Here is a 20,995-nt window from a genome sequence, read left to right as displayed (position 1 = left end):
TTTCCCTGTTGACCAGCAGCATACCTGGCAGGTGGAGGGCGCCCAGCACCTGTTTGTTCCACGGAGGAAAGAAAAGCAAAGGTGGCCACTCTTTGTGCAGGTTATGCTGTCGTTCTGCCTGCTTTACTGGGTCCTGTCTCTTGTGATCCGGGTTAACCAGGAAGGTGTCCTGGAATCCAGAGGGAGAAGGGAGATTTCTGCTCTCACAGGCACAGTACAGGTGCTGATGGAGTATGGAGGAAGGATTCCAGAGGATTTCAAGGGAGCATGTGGGAATCGATTAACAATGCCTGCCCAGGCCCTGGCCGAGGGGCCGGGTGTCGCCTGCTAGGCTGAGGCAGGCTCTGCAATGGTCAGCAATGAAACCAGTTATTAATTATTATTACCACCGTCATCCCAGTTTGAAAGACTTCACTAAACAAACTGTATTTGATCCTTACTACGGGACATTCTGCATGGTCTCAGCGGGTTATGGAACTCCTGGCCCAGAGCAGCACCTCTCCACATTCTAGTTAGCACGTGGCTGGCACACAGGTAAAATCTGAGGCCCATTCATCTTTCCCCATCCTCTACCCAGGTCCCTTGGCTCTGGGAACCCTGGTCTGCCCACGTTTTGAACTCTGGCTTTTATGGGTGCAGGGCTCTGCCCCTCACCAGCTGTATGGCTTTGCAAAAAGCCAAAGTCCTCAGTTTCCTCACCTGTAAAGTGGGGATGATGACCGTTGGTGCCTTGGGGGGCTGGTGCCGGGAGCAGGGCAGGAGGAGCGCGCATCTGTTCTTAGGCCAGGGTGGGCTTGTGGTCAAGATGGAATAATGGTTTTCAACTACTTCTAGCTTTACCTTCCCTTCAAGAAAGAGCTCTGGTTTGCTAGAATGCATCCAGGACATGCAGGGATGACCTCCCGTGACTGATGGACGTGTTCTTTTTGAGATTGTGAAAGGGGAGATAAATTGTAAATGAATGAGGGGATCTACAAATAGAAGGGCTGATGGCATAATTGTTTTCATTTTGGAATCGTGGAGATAGCGTTGCTCACTATCATCGATTTGGAGAGGTCTGAGGGATTGGCCAGTGAGACTAGCCCTCTCTGTGGGTGCTGGCACCCTGAAGCCCACAGAGGGGAAGGGGCCTGTTACCTATGGCCTTTTGTAGCTGGGTCCAGCTGTCTTGGGCACTCTGTGGCCCCTCCCCAGGTCCTGAGCAGCATGCCGTCTCCTGTAGACTCACCCCTTCAGAAACGTCTCCTCACTGCTCCAAGAGCAAGGCTGGTGGTGGGCGTGACTGGGTCCCATCACATGGTAATAATGAGTGCCCTTGGCTGGGAGGGCACACACAGGGTGGCATGAGAACCTCTTTCTTGGCCGTGTTCATTGCGAGGCAGGCCCTGACAAGTTTAAAGAGAACAATAAATCTCTCAGCTGCTGCTGTGTGCCAAGGCGGCTGCTGGGATCAGGCGAGGGGCCCCAGCTTGGGGGTCAGGAAGCCCGCGGAAAAGCATGGCCGTGCCCCTTTCCGGATGTGCGGCTTTGCTTTTCCGAGCTTCAGTTTTGTCATGTGCCAATGGGGATACCATTGTTACCTGGCCTCCCTCTGATGAAATGAGCGAATGTACAGGAAAATGCCTAACCAGCTGTAAAGGGCTTTGCAAACTGTAAAGTGGCACGAAAAGTCAAGACACATTTACTTTGGCATCCGAAGGTGAGGACTCTCATTTGTGCCTCTAATATCTGGAAGAGGACAGAACCCACAAGACGTCACCTCAGGCTCGGCCTGAGTCGGGAGTTGGGGTCTCCCTGCTGTGCTGCCTCGAGCTGGTGGAAATGCCCTTCCATTTGGTTATCACTTGGCCTTAAGAGGAGAGCTATTAAGCTGGTGCCCCCATTATGGCCTTTCAATTTAATGATAATTCAATTAAAGGAGCATTTTATTGAACATCCCTGATACCTTTAATTGTATTTTAGAATAACTAGCGTAATAAGGAGGGACAATTATTCAAATGCTCATTAAAAAAACGTGATGGCAGAGGGTGAGGGTAGCATTTCATCGTGAATCCCAGCTGCCTGTTGGTGCCTGAGCATCACAATTGAAAAAAAAAACCCAACAAAAAATGATGTTTCTTTAATGTTTGCAAATTTTACTTCCCTGGAAGGTCTGATGGGTTAGGCAGGCTGCATTTAAATTCCTCCAGGGTTTTATTACCACCAGAGCTACGCTGAGAAGCATCCCTGAAACATCACTGCCAGGTACCAGGAAGGATCATAAAAACAGAACCCACAAAACCCAGCCATAACATCTGAATGGTGAGATACGATTTACAGGGTCTGTCCAGTACAGGACCTTATTCCGTCCATCTGGCCTCTTGTGAGGCAGATGTATTATTCCCGGCTCTCCTGATGAGGAAATCGAGACTCAGGGAGGTTGACTGCATTGTGGAACAAGCATCAGCAGAGCAGAGACTTGAACCAAACATGGCCACCCAGGGCTTTCCCCAGCTGAGATACGGCGGGAAGTGTTTCCCACTTGACAAAGATGTCAGGGGGCTCTCTTTAGAGCCCGTAGAGCAAAGAAGATCCTGTTTGGGTTTCCGCCAGTTGATACTAAATATGTCTAAGAAAGAAAGAAGCAAGCAAGGAAAGACACGGTCCCTGGGTTCTGCGTCGCCAAGTGTGATTTAGCAAGCCAAATTCCGCTGATGTTTCCAGGTGGGTAGGCCAGGTTTCATGTTGTTGGGTAAATCACTTCCACACAATCCTGACATCCACCTGTCAGTGGGAGCCTCCGCTGCTGGGAGATGTGTGGTGCAAGGTGCATCCTGTCTGTGCCAGTGGCAGTGCCATCGCCTCGTGCTGGGGTCGAGCTGCCAGCTCAGCTCGGGGCACGCGGCCTGTTCTCAAAGGCTCTGAGTGGGAGCAGCGGGGGATGGCGAGGCGACGTCTGGGCCTGGGAAGGAGAGCGGCCAGCCCCAAGTCAGCAGCAGCCCTCTCACCGGGGTCTTACGCTGTCTTTAAAGATGAGCCGTCCACAACCGTGTGGCGCATGTTTAAAATATTGAGTGTGCTTTAGACTGGAAGAATGTTCCGAGTGTCTCTTCAAAGCCTTTCTGACGTGGTCCAGTTCTTAAAAGTGAGCAGCCTCAGTGCTCAGGGCTACTTCTAGGCAAGAGATAACCATGAAGTGATAATATGGAAATGAACATTTTATTAAAAAAAAAAAAGAAGAAAGAAAGAAGGTGGTGGTGGGGAAGTTGGAAGGAGAGTTGTCTAGGGAGGGCCTCTGAGGGCTGGGAGATTTGAGAAAACACCGGAAGCTGTCAGATCCTGGGGAGGCCGTCGTCACCTGCAGTGACTCTTTCCATGGTGCAGACAGAAGTCTTCGAACTAAAGCAGTTCAGAGACTCTGGAGAAGAAAGTGCCTACACCAGCCCTGTCGTGACAAGTGGCCTCGAAGTCTGACTTGATGAATAAACATAGCTCTTCCCTACCTCATAGTGAGTTATGGGCAGGTAACTTCCTCCCTACGCTGCTCCAAGTGAAAGTTTTAGAAGAGTCTCTCTCTTTTTTTTTTAAACGAGAAGTGGAAACATCTGAGCTCTTCAGAGCGTGTAGTTACACGCTTCCCGGCAGCTGCCATTTTGAGTTTTTAAAACAATTTTTTCATCAGCCATTTCAGTTGTTGTAGAGCAGCCCTCATTCCCAGCCCACCTAGGAATTCTGCATTTTCTTCTAATATAGCCGTTCCTCACCAGCAAGAGAACCTTCTAGAATATGTGTGGCAGTCAAAATAAGAAACAGGAAGGGCTTTGGGGATACTAGAGAAAATGAAGAGGAGGCAAAGAAGATTGGGGGAAGGGTCTGACTTAAAAACCTGAAGACCCAGGGCAGCTGTGCACCATAAATTGATTAATTAAGAGTGGCTGAAGCAGAGGTGAAGGGTACAGAAATGTGCTTTAATTTGAAGATCTGTGACCTTGTAGGACGTGGCACTTCATTCGTGTGATTAGCTTCTGTGTCAGAGAGGAACTTTTATCTTCTTATTTATGACTTATTTATTCTGCCTTGCTCCAAAAAGGGATATGAGGAGAAGACGAAAGATGGCTTCTGGCCAGCTGTGGTGTGAGGCTCTCTGAGGTGACACATTCTCTTCCCCAACTACATTAACTAATAAGCTAAGAGAAGATGGAGCATCCTTCCATCCACCTCCAAAGAGGTCGTTGGCTGAGTGGTGTCCAGAAGGGGAGGCCAGCACATGGGTGACACCTCGTTGCTTCCACAACTGCTGAGAATAGAATTATCCAGAAATCCTAGGAGAAGGAAATCACCCAGACCTCCTAAAGAAAGAAAACAGCCTCAGAAGTTCTCCCTTGAGCTAGATAAGGCTAAACTTCAAAACTCTTCTTCCTGTCCTCCTACCCTCCTCACTGTCCCCTCGCCATTAGACACACGCACTAAAGAGACGAGATAGAAAAAATCCTTGTAGAATACCAGGCTCGGAAAACATGTCTTGTTTTCACTGCTGGTCCTGTGGCCTGATAGGCGATGGGCAGCCCGCCCCTTTTGGCAGCGTGAAGCCCTTTTGTGACAAGGCATGCATTGCTCTGACTCTGGGAGGGGAGGTCTCAGCCCTTTGGAAGTTGTCAAGTTGAACTCAGGACAGAGGCCAACATGCAAGACTCAGGCCCTTGCACTAAATGCAGGGCATTTGGTTCCTGAGTCACTTGGTTTTAAAAGACAGTTTATGTGCCTATAAACACCGACCACTAAGGGTGCAGCCTCCCGAAACATATTCCTGGGTGGAAAACAAAAGCACTCCCTGCCAGGATTTCAGAAGTCCTTAAATCAGCGGAGAGGCTGAAATGGGGATTGTTCTCTCCACCCCCCACATCACCTTACTGATACTAGATAGGGTAATTAAGTCGCTCATTTAGCTTTGCCAGGGAGCTTGTGGCTACTGGACTTTGTCAGTGTGAAAATCTTGCAGGTACGGGAAAGCTTGAAAACAAAAGGGCTTTTCAAGATTGTGACTGTGATGTTTTGGACCATGTCTGGGATGGGATTCCTTTTAACTTCTTCCCGGGCTAGTGAATGTGATGATAGAAGACAGGACCTGTCCATACCTGTCTTTTTCATGTAAAGCATTATGAGAGCTTCAGACGGGAAGCAATGAATTTCACTCGCAGGTCGAGGAGGGCAGCCAAATGACAGGTCCTGGATGAAGCGCTCAGCTTCCATTTTGTAAGTGCCTACTGATGGGCAGACAGTGCCATCCAGGCCCAGGACAACCGAGGGTCCATTCCAGTTTGCTACACACGTCCCCAAGAGCCCATTCCTAACAAGTCACTTTTTGCTGCAGTTCATCCTGACTGTCCCATCAAGATATGACGTTTTTGCCTTTGCTTAGTACTTTGGCAAAATGCATGGGAATACTCATTTAGAAGCATGCCCCCCCCCCCCCGCCCCCAGGCAGTTTTGTGGAAGCTGAATTCCACATCGTGATTAGGGGTTTGCGTGAGAACACTGGCAAGAAGCACTTAGTTTTCTTCTCATCCCATGCATCTACATGGACAGTTTACAGTGTTTTGCACGTGGATTCTGGTGTTTGATACACAAGAATTTCCTCTAACTAAAGTTCCAAACCTGGTCCAGGTGTCATAGCCATTTCTCTTAAAGGAAAAAACAAAAATGTTTGCAAGCAATTATTTGATGTTGTGTTTCTATAGAACTTCCTTGACTCAAATATTGACTATATCAGTGGTTCTCAACTGGAGGCGATTTTGCCCCGCGCGGGACAGTTGGTCGTATTTGGAGACATTTTTGATTGTCATGACTTGCGGGTTGGGGGTGGGTAAAGGCCAGGGACACTGCTAAGCATCCTTATCCCCACCCACACCCAGAATGAGCAAGATGTGGGAAGAGAGCCTCCTGTGGATGACATTTGCCCCGATTGTCTTCCAAGGCGAAGGGTCCACTGCCTATAGAATATCTCCTGTGGAATGGGGCATTCTCATAAAAGCATCTCACTTAGCCCCTGAGCGAATGAGGGTAAGGACGCCCTTTCCTTAGGGGAGGAAGTCTTGGCCACGCGTGGTTCCCTGGCAGCTCCCCTCCAGGCCAGTGGCCCCGCGGTGCCCGCCGCCCCCGTGCCGCGCGTCTCACTCTCTCTCTCTCTCTCTCTCTCTCTGCCTTTCTGTCCGTGTGTCTCCCCAGGTAAAGATGAGCCTTCCAGCTACATTTGCACAACATGCAAGCAGCCCTTCACCAGCGCGTGGTTCCTGCTGCAGCACGCGCAGAACACGCACGGCTTCCGCATCTACCTGGAGCCCGGTCCGGCCAGCAGCTCGCTCACGCCGCGGCTCACCATCCCGCCGCCGCTCGGGCCCGAGGCCGTGGCCCAGTCCCCGCTCATGAATTTCCTGGGCGACAGCAACCCCTTTAACCTGCTGCGCATGACAGGCCCCCTCCTGAGGGAGCACCCGGGTTTCGGCGAGGGCCGCCTGCCGGGCACACCGCCGCTCTTCAGCCCGCCGCCGCGCCACCACCTGGACCCGCACCGCCTCAGTGCCGAGGAGATGGGGCTCGTCGCCCAGCACCCCAGTGCCTTTGACCGAGTCATGCGCCTGAACCCCATGGCCATCGACTCGCCCACCATGGACTTCTCGCGGAGGCTCCGCGAGCTGGCGGGCAACAGCTCCACGCCGCCGCCCGTGTCGCCCGGCCGCGGCAACCCTATGCACCGGCTCCTGAACCCCTTCCAGCCCAGCCCCAAATCCCCGTTCCTGAGCACGCCGCCGCTGCCGCCCATGCCCCCCGGCGGCACGCCGCCCCCTCAGCCGCCGGCCAAGAGCAAGTCGTGCGAGTTCTGCGGCAAGACCTTCAAGTTCCAGAGCAATCTCATCGTGCACCGGCGCAGCCACACGGGCGAGAAGCCCTACAAGTGCCAGCTGTGCGACCACGCGTGCTCGCAGGCGAGCAAGCTCAAGCGCCACATGAAGACGCACATGCACAAGGCCGGCTCGTTGGCCGGCCGCTCCGACGACGGCCTCTCGGCCGCCAGCTCCCCGGAACCCGGCACCAGCGAGCTGGCCGCCGAGGGCCTCAAGGCGGCCGACGGCGACTTCCGCCACGAGAGCGACCCGTCGCTGGGCCACGAGCCCGAGGAGGAAGACGAGGAGGAGGAGGAAGAGGAGGAGGAGCTGCTGCTGGAGAACGAGAGCCGGCCGGAGTCGAGCTTCAGCATGGACTCGGAGCTGAGCCGCAACCGCGAGAACGGCGGCGGCGTGGGCGGCGTCGGGGCCGGAGCGGCCAAGGTGCTGGCCGACGAGAAGGCGTTGGTGCTGGGCAAGGTCATGGAAAATGTGGGCCTGGGCGCACTGCCGCCCTATGGCGAGCTGCTGGCCGACAAGCCCAAGCGCGGCGCCTTCCTGAAGCGCGCGGGCGGCGACGCGGGCGACGAGGACGACGCGGGCGGCTGCGGAGACGCGGGCGCGGGCGGAGCGGTCAACGGGCGCGGAGGTTTCGCGCCGGGCGCCGAGCCCTTCCCGGGCCTCTTCCCGCGCAAGCCGGCGCCACTGCCCAGTCCCGGCCTCAACAGCGCGGCGAAGCGCATCAAGGTGGAGAAGGACCTGGAGCTGCCGCCCGCCGCGCTCATCCCGTCCGAGAACGTGTACTCGCAGTGGCTCGTGGGCTACGCGGCGTCGCGGCACTTCATGAAGGACCCCTTCCTGGGCTTCACGGACGCGCGCCAGTCGCCCTTCGCCACATCGTCCGAGCACTCGTCCGAGAACGGCAGCCTGCGCTTCTCCACGCCGCCGGGGGACCTGCTGGACGGCGGGTTGTCGGGGCGCAGCGGCACGGCCAGCGGGGGCAGCACGCCGCACCTGGGTGGCCCCGGTCCCGGGCGGCCCAGCTCCAAGGAGGGCCGGCGCAGCGACACGTGCGAGTACTGCGGCAAGGTGTTCAAGAACTGCAGCAACCTGACAGTGCACCGGCGTAGCCACACCGGCGAGCGGCCTTACAAGTGCGAGCTGTGCAACTACGCGTGTGCGCAGAGCAGCAAGCTCACGCGCCACATGAAGACGCACGGGCAGATCGGCAAGGAGGTGTACCGCTGCGACATCTGCCAGATGCCCTTCAGCGTCTACAGCACCCTGGAGAAACACATGAAAAAGTGGCACGGCGAGCACTTGCTGACTAACGACGTCAAAATCGAGCAGGCCGAGAGGAGCTAAGGCGCCGCCGCCACGGCCATCGCCGGGCTGGCGCGGGTCCGGGCGCCCCGCACCTGTACAGTGGAACCGTTGCCAAGCGAGAGAATGCTGACCTGACTTGCCTCCGTGTCACCGCCGCTTACCACCCCGCGTGGCCCCGGGGCCCAGGGGAGGCGGCACTCCGTCCTGACCTGTGTCCGCCACGTCCTATGGAGACCCCGAGGGTTGATTAAGGCAGTAAAAATTGTGGAGCCTTTTAACTGTGCAATAATTTCTGTATTTATTGGGTTTTGTAATTTTTTGGGGGCATGTGCAGGTACTTTTTATTATTCTTTCGGTTTGAATTCCTTTGAAAGATTTTGTTGGGGAGCCATCCCTTCTCCACTGTTCTTCTTTTTCTTTTTCCAACCCAGTAGTAGCCTGAGATAACTTGCAATGTAGAGGGGAAGCATATCTTTTTAAATTATAATTTGGGGGTGGGGCGGGGCGCTGCTTTTTTGAAATTTAAGCTAAGCATGTGTAATTTCTTGTGAAGAAGCCAACACTTAACTGACTTTTAAAGTCGTTGAACCCTTTTTCCTCCCTTTTTTTCTTTTGTCCTGAAACGTAAAGTGGCTTGCGTTTTTCCGCGGGGGAGGGGATGCGGCGCACGGCGGATCACAATCTTTAAAGTTGTAGCACTTTGTTTCAGAACTGGAATGGAGATGTAGCAGTGGTGACGTCCTGATGCCTTTTCTGTGTGATGGCAAGCTTCACGTCATAAGACTGACTCTTTGAGTGGGGGTGGACGGTGCACCCTGCAGGGCAGCAACCCCAGAGAAGCAGGGAACTTTCTAGGGCTGTCCCACCAGTGGCCCAGGAACATTCCAAAGTTGTGCATTGCCAGCAGATACTGTCCTTTTCTTGGAATGGTGGCTGTGCCCCTGGAAGCTGTCCTTGTTATGTGCTGTAGATTAGGTAAATAAAACGGGATGAGGGTATATACTCTTTGTGGGTAAAGGAGTAACACAGAAAGGAAGAAACCAGTGGTATTTCAGGCTTCTTCTGGCTTTGACAGCTTTTCTCTTGCTTGCTCTCTCTCTCTCTCTTTTTTTTTATCACCCCACCCGCATAAATCCCAAGTTGTATATTGCTAGGAGGGATAATTGGCCCTATCTCAAGCAGACAAATGCCCTGATGATGAATTGAGGAAGTTAAGAGTTCTCCCATTTAATGCACACTGATGACATTGTAGGGGAAAGGGGGGAAACCTTATGAATTTTTGCTCCCTTTTACAGAAAAGCAGGGGAAGAGTTCCATCTGGAAGTGCCCAGCACTAACTACTTCCCTTTTTTTTTTTTTTAAATCCCATTAGGTTGGAAGGTACCAAACATGGGACTGTTAAGATTAGACATTTGAATTCTGTTGACCCGCACTTTAAACCTTTTGTTTGCATTTGAATTAAATGGCTTCTAAACAAGAAATTGCAGCATATTCTTCTCTTTGGCCCAGACGTGGGTTAAACTTAAGGGACCGCTGAGATTGAGTGTCAGTGTTGCTAAAGCGTGGCATTCACGACGCTGGCACTATAAAGAACAAAACAAAATAATCATTTATTGGACAGTTTTGCTACTGCCATTCAATTTGACGTGAGTGCCTTGAAAACTGATCTTCCTATTTGAGTCTCTTGAGACAAATGCAAAACTTTTTTTTTAAATGAAAAGACTTTTTAAAAAAGTAAAACAAGAAAAGTACATTCTTTAGAAACAAACGAGCAAAGCCACATTTACTTTAAATAAATAAATAATAAATAAATAAAATAAATCCCGATTGAAGATAGAGGACTTGAAAATGCCATATGACCCAATCACAGGAAGAAATAAACCCAGCACAACTTTGGACATCCATTAGCTGAATTGCCCCTTTTGATTTTGGGACAACGCTGCTTAGTTATGGAGTGGAGGTGATTTACTGCTGAATTAAAACTCAAGTGACACAAGTTACACGTTGATATTGTTGAATGAAAAAAACAAAACAATTCAGGAACAACGGCTAATTTTTTCTAAAGTTAAATTTAGTGCACTCTGTCTTAAAAATACGTTTACAGTATTGGATACATACAAGGGTAAAAAAAATTGTGTGTATATGTGTTGGAGCGATCATTTTTTTTCAGAGTTTGCTTAATAGGTTATACAAAAATGCCACAGTGGCTGCGTGTACATTGTTTTCTTTTGGTGACGGGGTTTTAGTATATATTATATATATTAAAATTTCTTGATTACTGTAAAAGTGGACCAGTATTTGTAATAATCGAGAATGCCTGGGCATTTTACAAAACAAGAAAAAAAAAAAGCCCTTTTCTTTTCCTTGAAAATGTTGCAGTAAAATTTAAATGGTGGGTCTATAAATTTGTTCTTGTCACAGTAACTGTAAAGTCGGAGTTTTAGTAAATTTTTTTCTGCCTTGGGTGTTGAATTTTTATTTCAAAAAAATGTATAGAAACTTGTATTTGGGGATTAAAAGGGGATTGCTACACCATGTAGAAAAAGTATGTAGAAAAAAAGTGCTTAATATTGTTATTGCTTTGCAGAAAAAAAATCACATTTCTGACCTGTACTTATTTTTCTCTTCCCACCTCCCTCTGGAATGGATATATTGGTTGGTTCATATGATGTAGGCACTTGCTGTATTTTTACTGGAGCTTGTAATTTTTTAACTGTACGCTTGTCCTTTTAAAGGGATTTAATGTACCTTTTTGTTAGTGAATTTGGAAATAAAAAGAAAAAAAAAAACAAAAACAAACAGGCTGCCATAATATATTTTTTTAATTTGGCAGGATAAAATATTGCAAAAAAAAATTTGTATGTTAAATCCTATTGTACAGGAGCAAAAGGGTTGTTTGACAACCTTCGAGGAAAAGAAACAAAAGGAAGTAGTTAAATACTTTGGTTCACAACTCATTTTAGTTGTATATATTTTTGTCGGAATTGGCTTACACAAAGAACTGTTCGTGTAGGGCTTCTCTCTGAATGCCCCGAAACTTGCATCAAGGCCCCCTGGTGTGGCCACAGCAGACCAGGTGGGAAATTCTCTATTTGTGTCAAGTGGAAAATCAGTTTTTGAAAAGATGTGGGTAACTGTCCACAGAGTGCTCCCTTTCTCTAAGAGTCCACCTGTAAGGTGTAAGATGGAGAGGAGAGAGCCCGAGAGCATCTTCCTTCTCTGCCATCACCTCTCTGGTCGCCACTGCCACCGCCACCAACCTCTCCCACCCTTAGCAGCAGAAAGGAACACAAACTGAGGTTTCTCTAGTCATTGAAACAACATTTGAAAAATGTAATCAGAGGAGCTGGCACATCAGCTCGGCCTGGGTGGAGCGATCTGCTGGTGAGACCGGTGCCAATTGGATTTCAGGAAGGGGAAGCTGGAGCCAGGTTCCTCACCCCTCACAACCAGGACCCTTCGTTCCATGGAGAGTGCTGGCCTGTTGTCTTTCTTACCTGCTTTGCTGTTTCCTCTCCAAAACCTACATTCCATCAGTTTCTGAACGCCGAGGGCCTGGGATGAAATTCGGTGCCTTTCCATTTCTCTCTCTCTTTCCTTCCTGTGCATTTTCTCTCCATACTCCAGCCTCTTTGTTGGTCCTTTATTCCCTCTTTTCATTTTGACTTAGTTTTTTTTCTTTCTCCCTCTCCCATCACCTCCCCCCAAACCTTTTTGTGTGTATGTGAAGCCAACCAAGTAGCTTTAAGATAATAGTGGTGGTTTTTTGGATGAGGGGATAATCCATTAAAAAAAAAATACCTGTATCAGGAAGCCATTTTTTTTTTTAATTTCAGGAATTGTAAGAAACCATTAGTTCAGGTTATGAAAGTATAACCAAGCATCCATTTGGGCTATTTTTTACCAAATGCAGAAATCTCTCTTCTGGGAACTTTTCTGTTTAATATGCTCTTTGCTCCTTGCCACTTACCTTTGCAAAGTTAAACGAAGGGGGGAGAGAATGGGGAGAAAGCTGAGACTTTGTTTCCTACTGCCTTGACCTGGAGACCAGGAGCCGCCAGTTCCCATGGCACTGCCAGGCAGGGCACAGGGGCTCTCCAAGGCCACCCTGTAGTGACAAGAGCTAGCCAGCTCCCACCAGCAGCCGTTAATGGCTTAGAGTCACCAGAAGGCCAGGACTAAGCCATCCTAAAGCACAAGGATTGTGTCTCTGTCGACTGCAGAGGAAAGAGAATTTTGCCTCCCTTTCATGTTAAAATAAAAAAAAATACAAACACCTCGAAGCTGATGACCCAGTTGAGAGAGGTTCCAAGCATCAGTGACCCGGCCAATCTCAGGCCACTTTCCACACTGCCATGACTTTATGCAAAGTTGCCCCAAATTGGAATCTGCCACTTGCCACTAGAGGGTCTTTCTTGGGGAGATAAGGAGTCTGAATTGCTCTAAGCGAAACGTGAAAAGTAAGGAAATCAGCCTTTCGTCCCGGTCCTAAGAGTCAGTGGAAGGCTTTATCCCATGCAGGCAGCCCCGTGATTTTGGTGCTCTTTGTATCTCAGCCCTGCAAAGCAGAGTTATGTTCATTTAAGTTGTTTGCATTTGTACTGGCAAGGCAAAATATTTTTATTACCTTTTCTATTACTTATTGTATGAGCTTTTGTTGTTTACTTGGAGGTTTTGTCTTTTAATACAAGTTTGGAACTATTTATTATTGCTTGGTATTTGTGCTCTGTTTAAGAAACGGGCACTTTTTTTTTTATTATCGATAAAGTGTTGAGATGACAGGAGGTCATTTCAATATGGCTTAGTAAAATATTTATTGTTCCTTTTATTCTCTGTACAAGATTTTTGGGCCTCTTTTTTACCCTTAATGTCACGATGTTGAGTTTAGCATGTGTCTGCCATTTCATTTGTATGCTTGTTCAAAACCAAGTTTGTTCTGGTTTCAAGTTATAAAAATAAATTGGACATTTAACTTGATCTCCAAACCTTGTCCTTTTCTGTGTCTTCTAAAGGCGGGAGGTGGACAGCTTATTTCCAAGGATGAGTTGAGGGTCTTGTGCCATTTTCCTCCTCACCCAAACCCTTCAGCCCATATCTGGGAGGAGAGGAAATTATGGCATGAGGGACCAATAGTTCTATTTGTCTCTGTGGTACAGGGTGATGTGAAACAGTGGCTCTTTGGCCAGGTTGCATGTAGGAAGCACCTGGGAGATATTCAAGATCCCAGTGTCCGGGCTCCATCCTAGACCATTTCCATCTGAACTTTGGGAAGTTGGACCCAGGCCTCAGGGATTTTGAAAGTGGCTCGAGTGATTCTCATATGCAGCCAAGTTTCAGAACAAGTGGTTTAGAAGATAAAACCCGTGGCTGGGAATTCTGAGACTTGAGTCAAGACAGGGAGGCCCTGCCACAAGTGCTCTCAGACAGGTGCCCTGTTTTCCCACCTATAGAATGAGGTTATTGGAAGGTAGCCTCTCTGACCACTCATGATTTTTAACAAAATCACACAGGACACTAGGTGTTAACATTGGAGGATGCTTTCTTTGGGGGATGAGCTCACAGATCCAGAAGAAGCAGCAAAATGGAATAGTCTCCTAGGTTAGCTTGACTCTGGTGACGGGGCCAGAGCAGCCGACAGGATGAGGGTGAAAGCGGGCAGTGTTCTCTTGGGTCTCTGCTGTTGAAGCACAAAGTAACTTGTGTATTTATTCATGTGAGTGAGGGTCAGGGCTCTCCCTTGAGGGAAAAGGGATCAAGGACCCACTGGGTCCCTGACCACTCTCTTCCTGCATTTCCCAGTCTTAAAAGGACAAAGAATGTTGCATTAAACCCCCTTTTTACACAACTTCTCATTGGGCACGAATCATGGACCAGGTACAAAGCCAGGAAGCCTGAGAATCTTGCAAAGATGAAAACATTAAGCGACATTTGCTAAGGTGTTTTGTTGATTTTGCCCACAGAGACGCCATGAGAAAAAAAGGCAGCATGTTCCTCTATGTTCCCTTATCATCAGTCACCGTTCTCCCAAGGCCACGGCTAATCAGTGGAGCAAAAGAAGTGGGGTTTGAAATCCGGCACCAGAAATGAAGTTGGAACCATCTGGAAGACCTGCCCTTCTGCTTTCTTAAGGAATTAGTATTCCCAGAGAGGAAACTCCCTTTTTCCCCATCAATTCTGGGCTCCAAGTCCTCCAACTGGCTTTAAAACACAGGTGTTTGAAGCTTTTTGTTTCTTCCCCACACAGAAAGCTGTACAAATAGCAAAACTAAAAGGCTCAGTTATTTTGTGATTTGAACATACAGAGATGTAATCATCTTGGGGAGATTCTCCATTTTAGGGTTGGTGAGTGAACTCCTAGACTGAGTCTAGAAATTGCATCCACACACAGCCTGTCCCTATCCTCAGCCTTTCTAAGAAGTCTACATTTGGAGATTACCATTGGGGTGAAGGAAAGGCTCAACTGAGTTTTCACTGTTGCTTGGTTGGTCACTAGCTCTGACCTTCAGTTAGTGCCTTACCCTTTCTGAGCCTCAGTTTCCCCATCTGTAAAATGGAGAGTTACAGTGGTGTGGAAAGACCCATTCTACCTTAAAATAGTTGAACCCTGATGAGATTGTTGTGTGTGTAAAGAGTAATAAAATTTGAAGGGGATGTTAACATCGGAAATGTTCCTTGTTTAGATCATGAAAATCTGGGTGGGAATAGGTTCTTAAAGGGCAGAAAACCCCATGTCATTGCTAGTTGTGACTTCTAGTTTTCACATTCCTTGCAAGTCACAGGGTCTTCACGTTTCCAAGGGGCCCCGACTACAGTTCAGTGAGTCCAAGCAGGCTGCTGTACATTCTTACTCTTGAGCTGTAGGTCCAGCAATTAAAACGAGAAAAAAAATCCCTTTTGGCTTCAGAGATAAAACTCTATGAATAGAACTTTTTTTTTTTTAATGTTAACGTTGCAGAAATACCTAAGTTCATACAACTTTCAAGCCAGGGAGGATGAAAATTCTGACTTTCTTGTGTGCATTAGAAGCCTTAGTCTTTAATTTTCTGCCCTGTGAAGTCTTCAAAACGATTGTATAGCATTCTGGTTACAGCCTGTCTAGGACACTCTGAGGAAGACATAGCAGGTTGGATTCACAATTCAGTTTAATTCCCAAAGCATAGACTGAAGTAGATGTCAGGCCTGGGCACACTGGAATGACTCCAGCCTTGTCTTTGCCCTCAAGGAGCTCCCTGTTCAATGAGAGAAACACGTGAAATGGGAGACTTATCTGGGTAGTGAGAGATGGAGAGAGAGAGGGAGGATTAGGAAAATTGTGCTGCTCCTGGAAAGATGAGTAAAGAATTCATCAGGCAAATGGGGACAGGTGAGGAAGAAATGGTATGTGTTACTGAGGATATGATTTGGACAAATGCAGAGAAGTAGGAAATGCATGGTCAAGCTATGGGGAAACAAAATCCTAGAGTTGGCTGTGATCTCTCCCAAACCCTAAAATATAGCACACCCAGCCAGTCATCCAGCCATCCATCTGCCCATTCACGTATCCATCCATCCATCCATCCATCCATCCATCCATCCATCCATCCATCCATCCATCCATCCATCCATCCATCTACTCATCTACATGTTTGCTCATTTAATAGATGTTTATCAAAGGCATATCCTATACCATAGACTCCGGTGGGAAGCTAGGGGTCTACGATTTAGTGGGCAGAATGGGACATTCATCTATTCATTCATTCCCTAACCTCTTTGGAAGTTCCCACTGCTCTCCGTTGGCCCTGGAGAGCAGTGCATGCCCCAGAATAACTGCTGATGAGCTAACAGGCAGCGAGTGGACAGACAGGCAGGGTTCAGCCCATTGAACAGCAGTGTGGGTCCAGCAGGAGTCTGTAGAAGATGTTCACGCCTTTCATTACAGATGAGAAAAGCCAATCCTCACCCCACTCTACCCTACCTCCAGCCCAAATCGTCTCCTTTCATTATAGTTTATTCCTCCAGGACTTACTGAAAATAAAACTTGCATTTCTGTTACCTTTTTCTTAAAATATTTCTAATTAAACTTTTTTTTTTTTTAAATAAGAAATGCCCAATTTAGGACACAACCGTGGATCTGAACCCAGGGGTCTTATTTGGAGAAGGTGGGTGGTCACCTTATCTATCCAAATTCCAAGACCTGATAATGATGCAGGTGTGCTGTTTGTGGACGGGCCCTAAATGGCTTTTCGTGAATCAAGATGCCCTGCCCTTGGCGGTTTCCAGTGACCTCCCAGCCATTGAAGGTCATTGACAGCGCCTCTTTCCCTCCCTTCCCTCGTCCTAGCTCGTCTTCCTCTCTGAGTATCCACCCCACACCCTACAGGGCAGCGTGGAAGCAATTGTGCAGGAAAGGAGAGTTGGTAAGCAAAAGAAAGAAAGAGGCCGACCATGGTGGCACCCTCAGCCCCCAGCCACCTTCGCCCTCAGTACGACCTGGCCGTTTCGCCTGTGTCTGGAGGTATAATGGAAGGTTCAGCTCTGTTACCTGTATCATGTTTCAAATACATTTCCTTTTTCCCTTGGAAAGCTCAAGGGCCCTAATAGCATTCTGACTGTTTGATTTGGTGAGGTCATTCTCGAAAACAGTACTAAGCATACTAATTAGCGATTCCTGGAGAGAGGAAACGTTATATTCCTATAAAGGGTCATTTCAGCATTTCATTAACTAAATACTAGATTAATAATTTGTATCCTTCCTCAATTCACAAGGCTTTGAGGAGGTCAACAGGAAACATAATAAAATATAAATAAGTAGTAAAACATCAGGACCAGAGATATTAAAAGGTAAGAGTAAGAGGTATAAATTTCTTTTCTTCTTTTTTTTTTTTAACCAAAGAAGAAAAATATTGCCTAGAGAAGCAGGCTGTAAGTTGCTATGCCTAAATCATAAATTTGACTCTAAGCTTCTTGGTTGTCAAAGGGAAGGTGGCAGGGGAGAAACATAGACACACTGCTTATTATTCACAAAGAGGAAACATACCAGCAAAAGACACACATAATAACAAAACAGTGGAAGCAGCCTCAATGTTCAGCCCTAGAGAAGTGAGTGAATGAAGAAGAGTTCACTCATTAGGGACTATTTGCATCCATCTAACACGAGGGCACCCAAGACTTGGTAGTAACAGGAAAATCATATGTGGATGAAGCAATGTTATGTTTTAAAAGAGAAGAAAGTGCTTACATGCTGTGACCCCAAATGATACAGCTAGAGGTGTATGTGGGTATGTGTGCAGATCAGATGCAGATGCTTGGGGGGAAAGCCTGGTCAGAAAGGTAGCTCTCATCCCTTATCTAACGTCTCAGGAAGTTAGTCCAGTTGTCTTTGCAACGGAGAATATGCGAATGAATGATGCGTGTTAGCTGGCGCGTGCTGTGACGACCGTTTGCCCTGGCTAGTGAGGGTTCCCCAGGTCACCTAGGGGCTCTGTGCAGAACCACCACCGGACTGTCTGGAAGTGCCTGCACGTCCCATAACCCAGCACTGGCAGCATCAGAACCAATCTCATCTTTTTAGATTAATCTCTGGAATAATTTCTCTTCTGGACAACCATCCTAAGGAAGCCGTAATCCAGCCAAAGATTGAGCTACAAAGATGCTCATTGCAGCAGTACTTACTGTGGCAAACGCTGGAAACAAAAAAGATGCCCAACAGCATGGAGTTAGATAAGTAAGGGATGCTCTATCCGTGCAATGGAGTATTTATTATACAGTGATTAAAATTAATGTTGTTGAAACCATTTTAATGGTGTAGGAGGGATGCACCCAACCACATGTTAGGTTTTAGAATAAGCATGCAACAGGGAATGTTATATTATTGTGATCTTATGAAGGCAACTACATGCACACACATGAGTTTGAAAAAAGTACCAGTAAGAAATGCATGACACTTTAGCAGGACCTCTCTGGCTGCCACGTGGAGGAGGGACTGTCAGGCAGCAGGCAAAGCAAGGGCCAGCAATAGGAAGAAGGAAATAGCTTGGACTCAGTGGAAAGAGGTAGAGGGGCGAGTAGAGTTCAGGCTCAGTGTTTCTTTTTGGAGAGGAGAAAAACCAATGGGACTTGAGGGATTTGGTGTGAGTGTGAAGGAAGGAGGATGATGATGGGATTTTGGCCTGAGCAGCCAGAAGTGGGGGAAGACTGCAGAGGAGGGAGGGTGATGGGGCAGGTGGGAAGGGGCTCAAGAGTTCTCTCTGGCATGGGCAGCTCAGGCACTGCTTATTGGTTATGTGCTGACAGTAACCATCTCCCCAGGCTGTTGAGAGAACTCAGTGTCTGTAAGCAACAGGACCCTGCTGTCACTCACAGCAGCCCTCTGAGTGCAGCCTGCCTGGGCTCGTCGTGTGGCCCTGCCACTGTTAAGCTTTGGGACTCGAGCCAATCACTTACCTGGTTGTGCCTCAGTTTCCTCATCTGCAAAAATGCAGATCATGATAGTGCCTCTTTCAGAAGTTAGGATGAGGAGTCAGGGACTTATTCTTTGTAGATGTGCCGTCTTATCCAGTGAACCAACCACCTGGAAAATTCTGAACACCTCGACTGGGCTGAGAGCCTTTTCCCTTTCAAAGGAGGGCCAGGACCCCAGTTCTCACCAGACTCAGCTCATGGGACCATGTGGTCCTGGCTGACGTCAAGTTCCACCCTTATTTCTGGGTAGAACATCACATGGCCGCACCAGAGGTTTACATTAGCTTTGCTTCACCACATCAACAACTAGAATAAGCCTCACTTATATTTTCAGTTGCCATTGCCGGTCATTTCTTGGACTGGATACAAAAAAGAATTATTGTCACCTAGGAGTTCTCTCAGTCACAGCCAATGAAAACAAACGAAAATGCTGTTAAAGATGCTCTCCATTGTGCTGTGTGGCATCTCTGGACCCTATGGTTTTATAGGCTTGTTCGTTATTCTCAGTTCAATTGTGTTTCTTTCCTCACACAGATCTGGTTCCTTGGTGGCTTGTGATTTAGGATTGTGAGCTCATCTCCGGTGAGGTTTTACTCTCACAGTCTAAGTCCTGGCTGCGAGAAGGTCCCTCAGGACACTTCCAAGGCTGCCTCCGTGAGAGCCCGGGGCCTTTGGGGTCTGGAAAGGGCATGTACGTCTGGAGCCCACAGAAGCTCGGCCCCGGTACTTTCTCCCATCTGAGGTGCCTGCAAGAGTGCTCTTGCTCACTGCTTCCTTGTGGATGTAGCTTTCCTAGGCCTGGTTTTTGTTGATGGAGCTATTCTTAAAAATATCCAGGCTTTAGGCCAGGGGCTCAATACTCAGTGCTTGGACTCAGATGGATGGATACCCCATGTGGGAATTGGAACCCCAGCCCTTTGTTCCACTTCTGTGTGTAAAATCCATGAGCCATGGAATTATTTCTCTTGACTCTGGCTTTGAATTCTCTAGCTTTCAGGATTCTCTCTCTTTTGAGTTTGTATATGAATATATATACATATGTATATATATGAATATTTAGTATATATTTGAATATATAGTCGAGCATATATGTGTGTGTATATATATATATAATTGTTTTGTGACAGTTTATCCATCTAAATGTCTTGTCTTTGAGTTCTAAGATTCAGCATTGGGAAATGATGGTTTCTTTTGATAAACCAGTCCATTTTCCATTTTGTATCTGAATCACATAACTTGTTACACTTCCTTTTTTGCTGTGACTACAAGGAAGCTCAGTTAAATCTAAAGTTCAATTACAGGAGCTATATTAGTTTAAGAGATTTTTTTTTTAACTTTCCTCTTTCTGTGCTATTTTTGATGATGTGTTTTGACAGTGTTCTTGTATATGTGATTTTTTAGCCTCCTCAATACTTTCTGGAAGATGGCAGGGCAGAGAATTATAAATAAACGGAGAACTCATGCCACAGGACCCTCTGCCCACACGACTCTGCTCTTCTCCAGACTTCCACTGCATTTACAGCTCAGCCTCCCTGTCTACAGTCAGGTACTTGTGATGACTCTTGTATTGCACAGTTTTTAAAACATCTTATTATTATTCTTTATTTGCTCATAAACTGAGGAGTTTAGTGCAGAGGAGAAATATGGGATTTAGATTTGGATTTATACCTGAGACTGAGCGGGAATCTCAGCCTTGCCTCTTACTGACATAGTATCTGGGTTTTTTATGCTCTCCAGCTTCAGTTTCCTTTTGTCTATTATACTGGCACAAGACTTGCTATACCTCAGAGCTGTAGACAATTGCACCTGGTACATGGAAAGTGCCCAGTACAATTCCATTTGCCATCCCTTTCCTTTTCCAGTTGTAGTCCCATGTTCCTAGCAAGCCCTGGCCTCCATCCTGTGCCTCCCATGCCACCCAGCATCTTTGCTCCCTGCTGCCACCCCTCCCCGCCCCCGTACTCTGCCCAGGACCTGAGAGCCTGGTGGCCTGCCACAGGGGCCACTGCTGGCGCTGAAGTGGGGTGAAACTCACTCGCTCCCCGCCCCCACACCATGTGTGCACCTTGGGGGAGCTTCGCCCAGCACAGTCATGAGGCACCCACTTGGTACAGCCCTGAGTGCCTGGCCGCCTGCAAGCAGCTGGGCAGGGGGCGGCTGACGTGTGGGGAGGGCAGCTCCGGAGGTGGGCGCTGATCCGGCTGGCCGGGCAGATGGGACAACACACATGGTGTGGTGGCCCTCCGCTTTCTAATCTCTCTCCCCTCTCTGGCGCCCCACTTTCTTGATCTGCCTGTTGTTCTCTCCCTGCATCCCCTCCGCTCCTGTGTCCACAGGCCTGGGTGTCTCCTGCAGACAGCCTTGCAGGC

At 48.1% G+C, this 20,995-nt stretch overlaps 1 protein-coding gene across 5 annotated transcripts in view; it reads left to right on the top strand.

Annotated features, from left to right (window-relative positions):
- BCL11B (BCL11 transcription factor B) overlaps positions 1–13,845 on the top strand; it is a 93,030-nt gene extending 79,185 nt beyond the window's left edge. For all 5 annotated transcript variants that reach the window (XM_077123499.1, XM_077123498.1, XM_077123496.1 and 2 more), the window contains one exon: positions 6,205–13,845. In XM_077123499.1, coding sequence (XP_076979614.1) covers positions 6,205–8,225 — 2,021 coding nt within the window. In that variant the 3' untranslated portion in view covers positions 8,226–13,845. The remainder of the gene's footprint in view (positions 1–6,204) is intronic.
- The last annotated feature ends 7,150 nt before the right edge of the window (positions 13,846–20,995 follow it).

This window comes from Tamandua tetradactyla, chromosome 12 (genome assembly GCF_023851605.1).
Source record: "Tamandua tetradactyla isolate mTamTet1 chromosome 12, mTamTet1.pri, whole genome shotgun sequence".
Lineage (NCBI taxonomy): Eukaryota > Metazoa > Chordata > Mammalia > Pilosa > Myrmecophagidae > Tamandua > Tamandua tetradactyla.
This window is presented reverse-complemented; position numbering and strand designations above follow the sequence as displayed.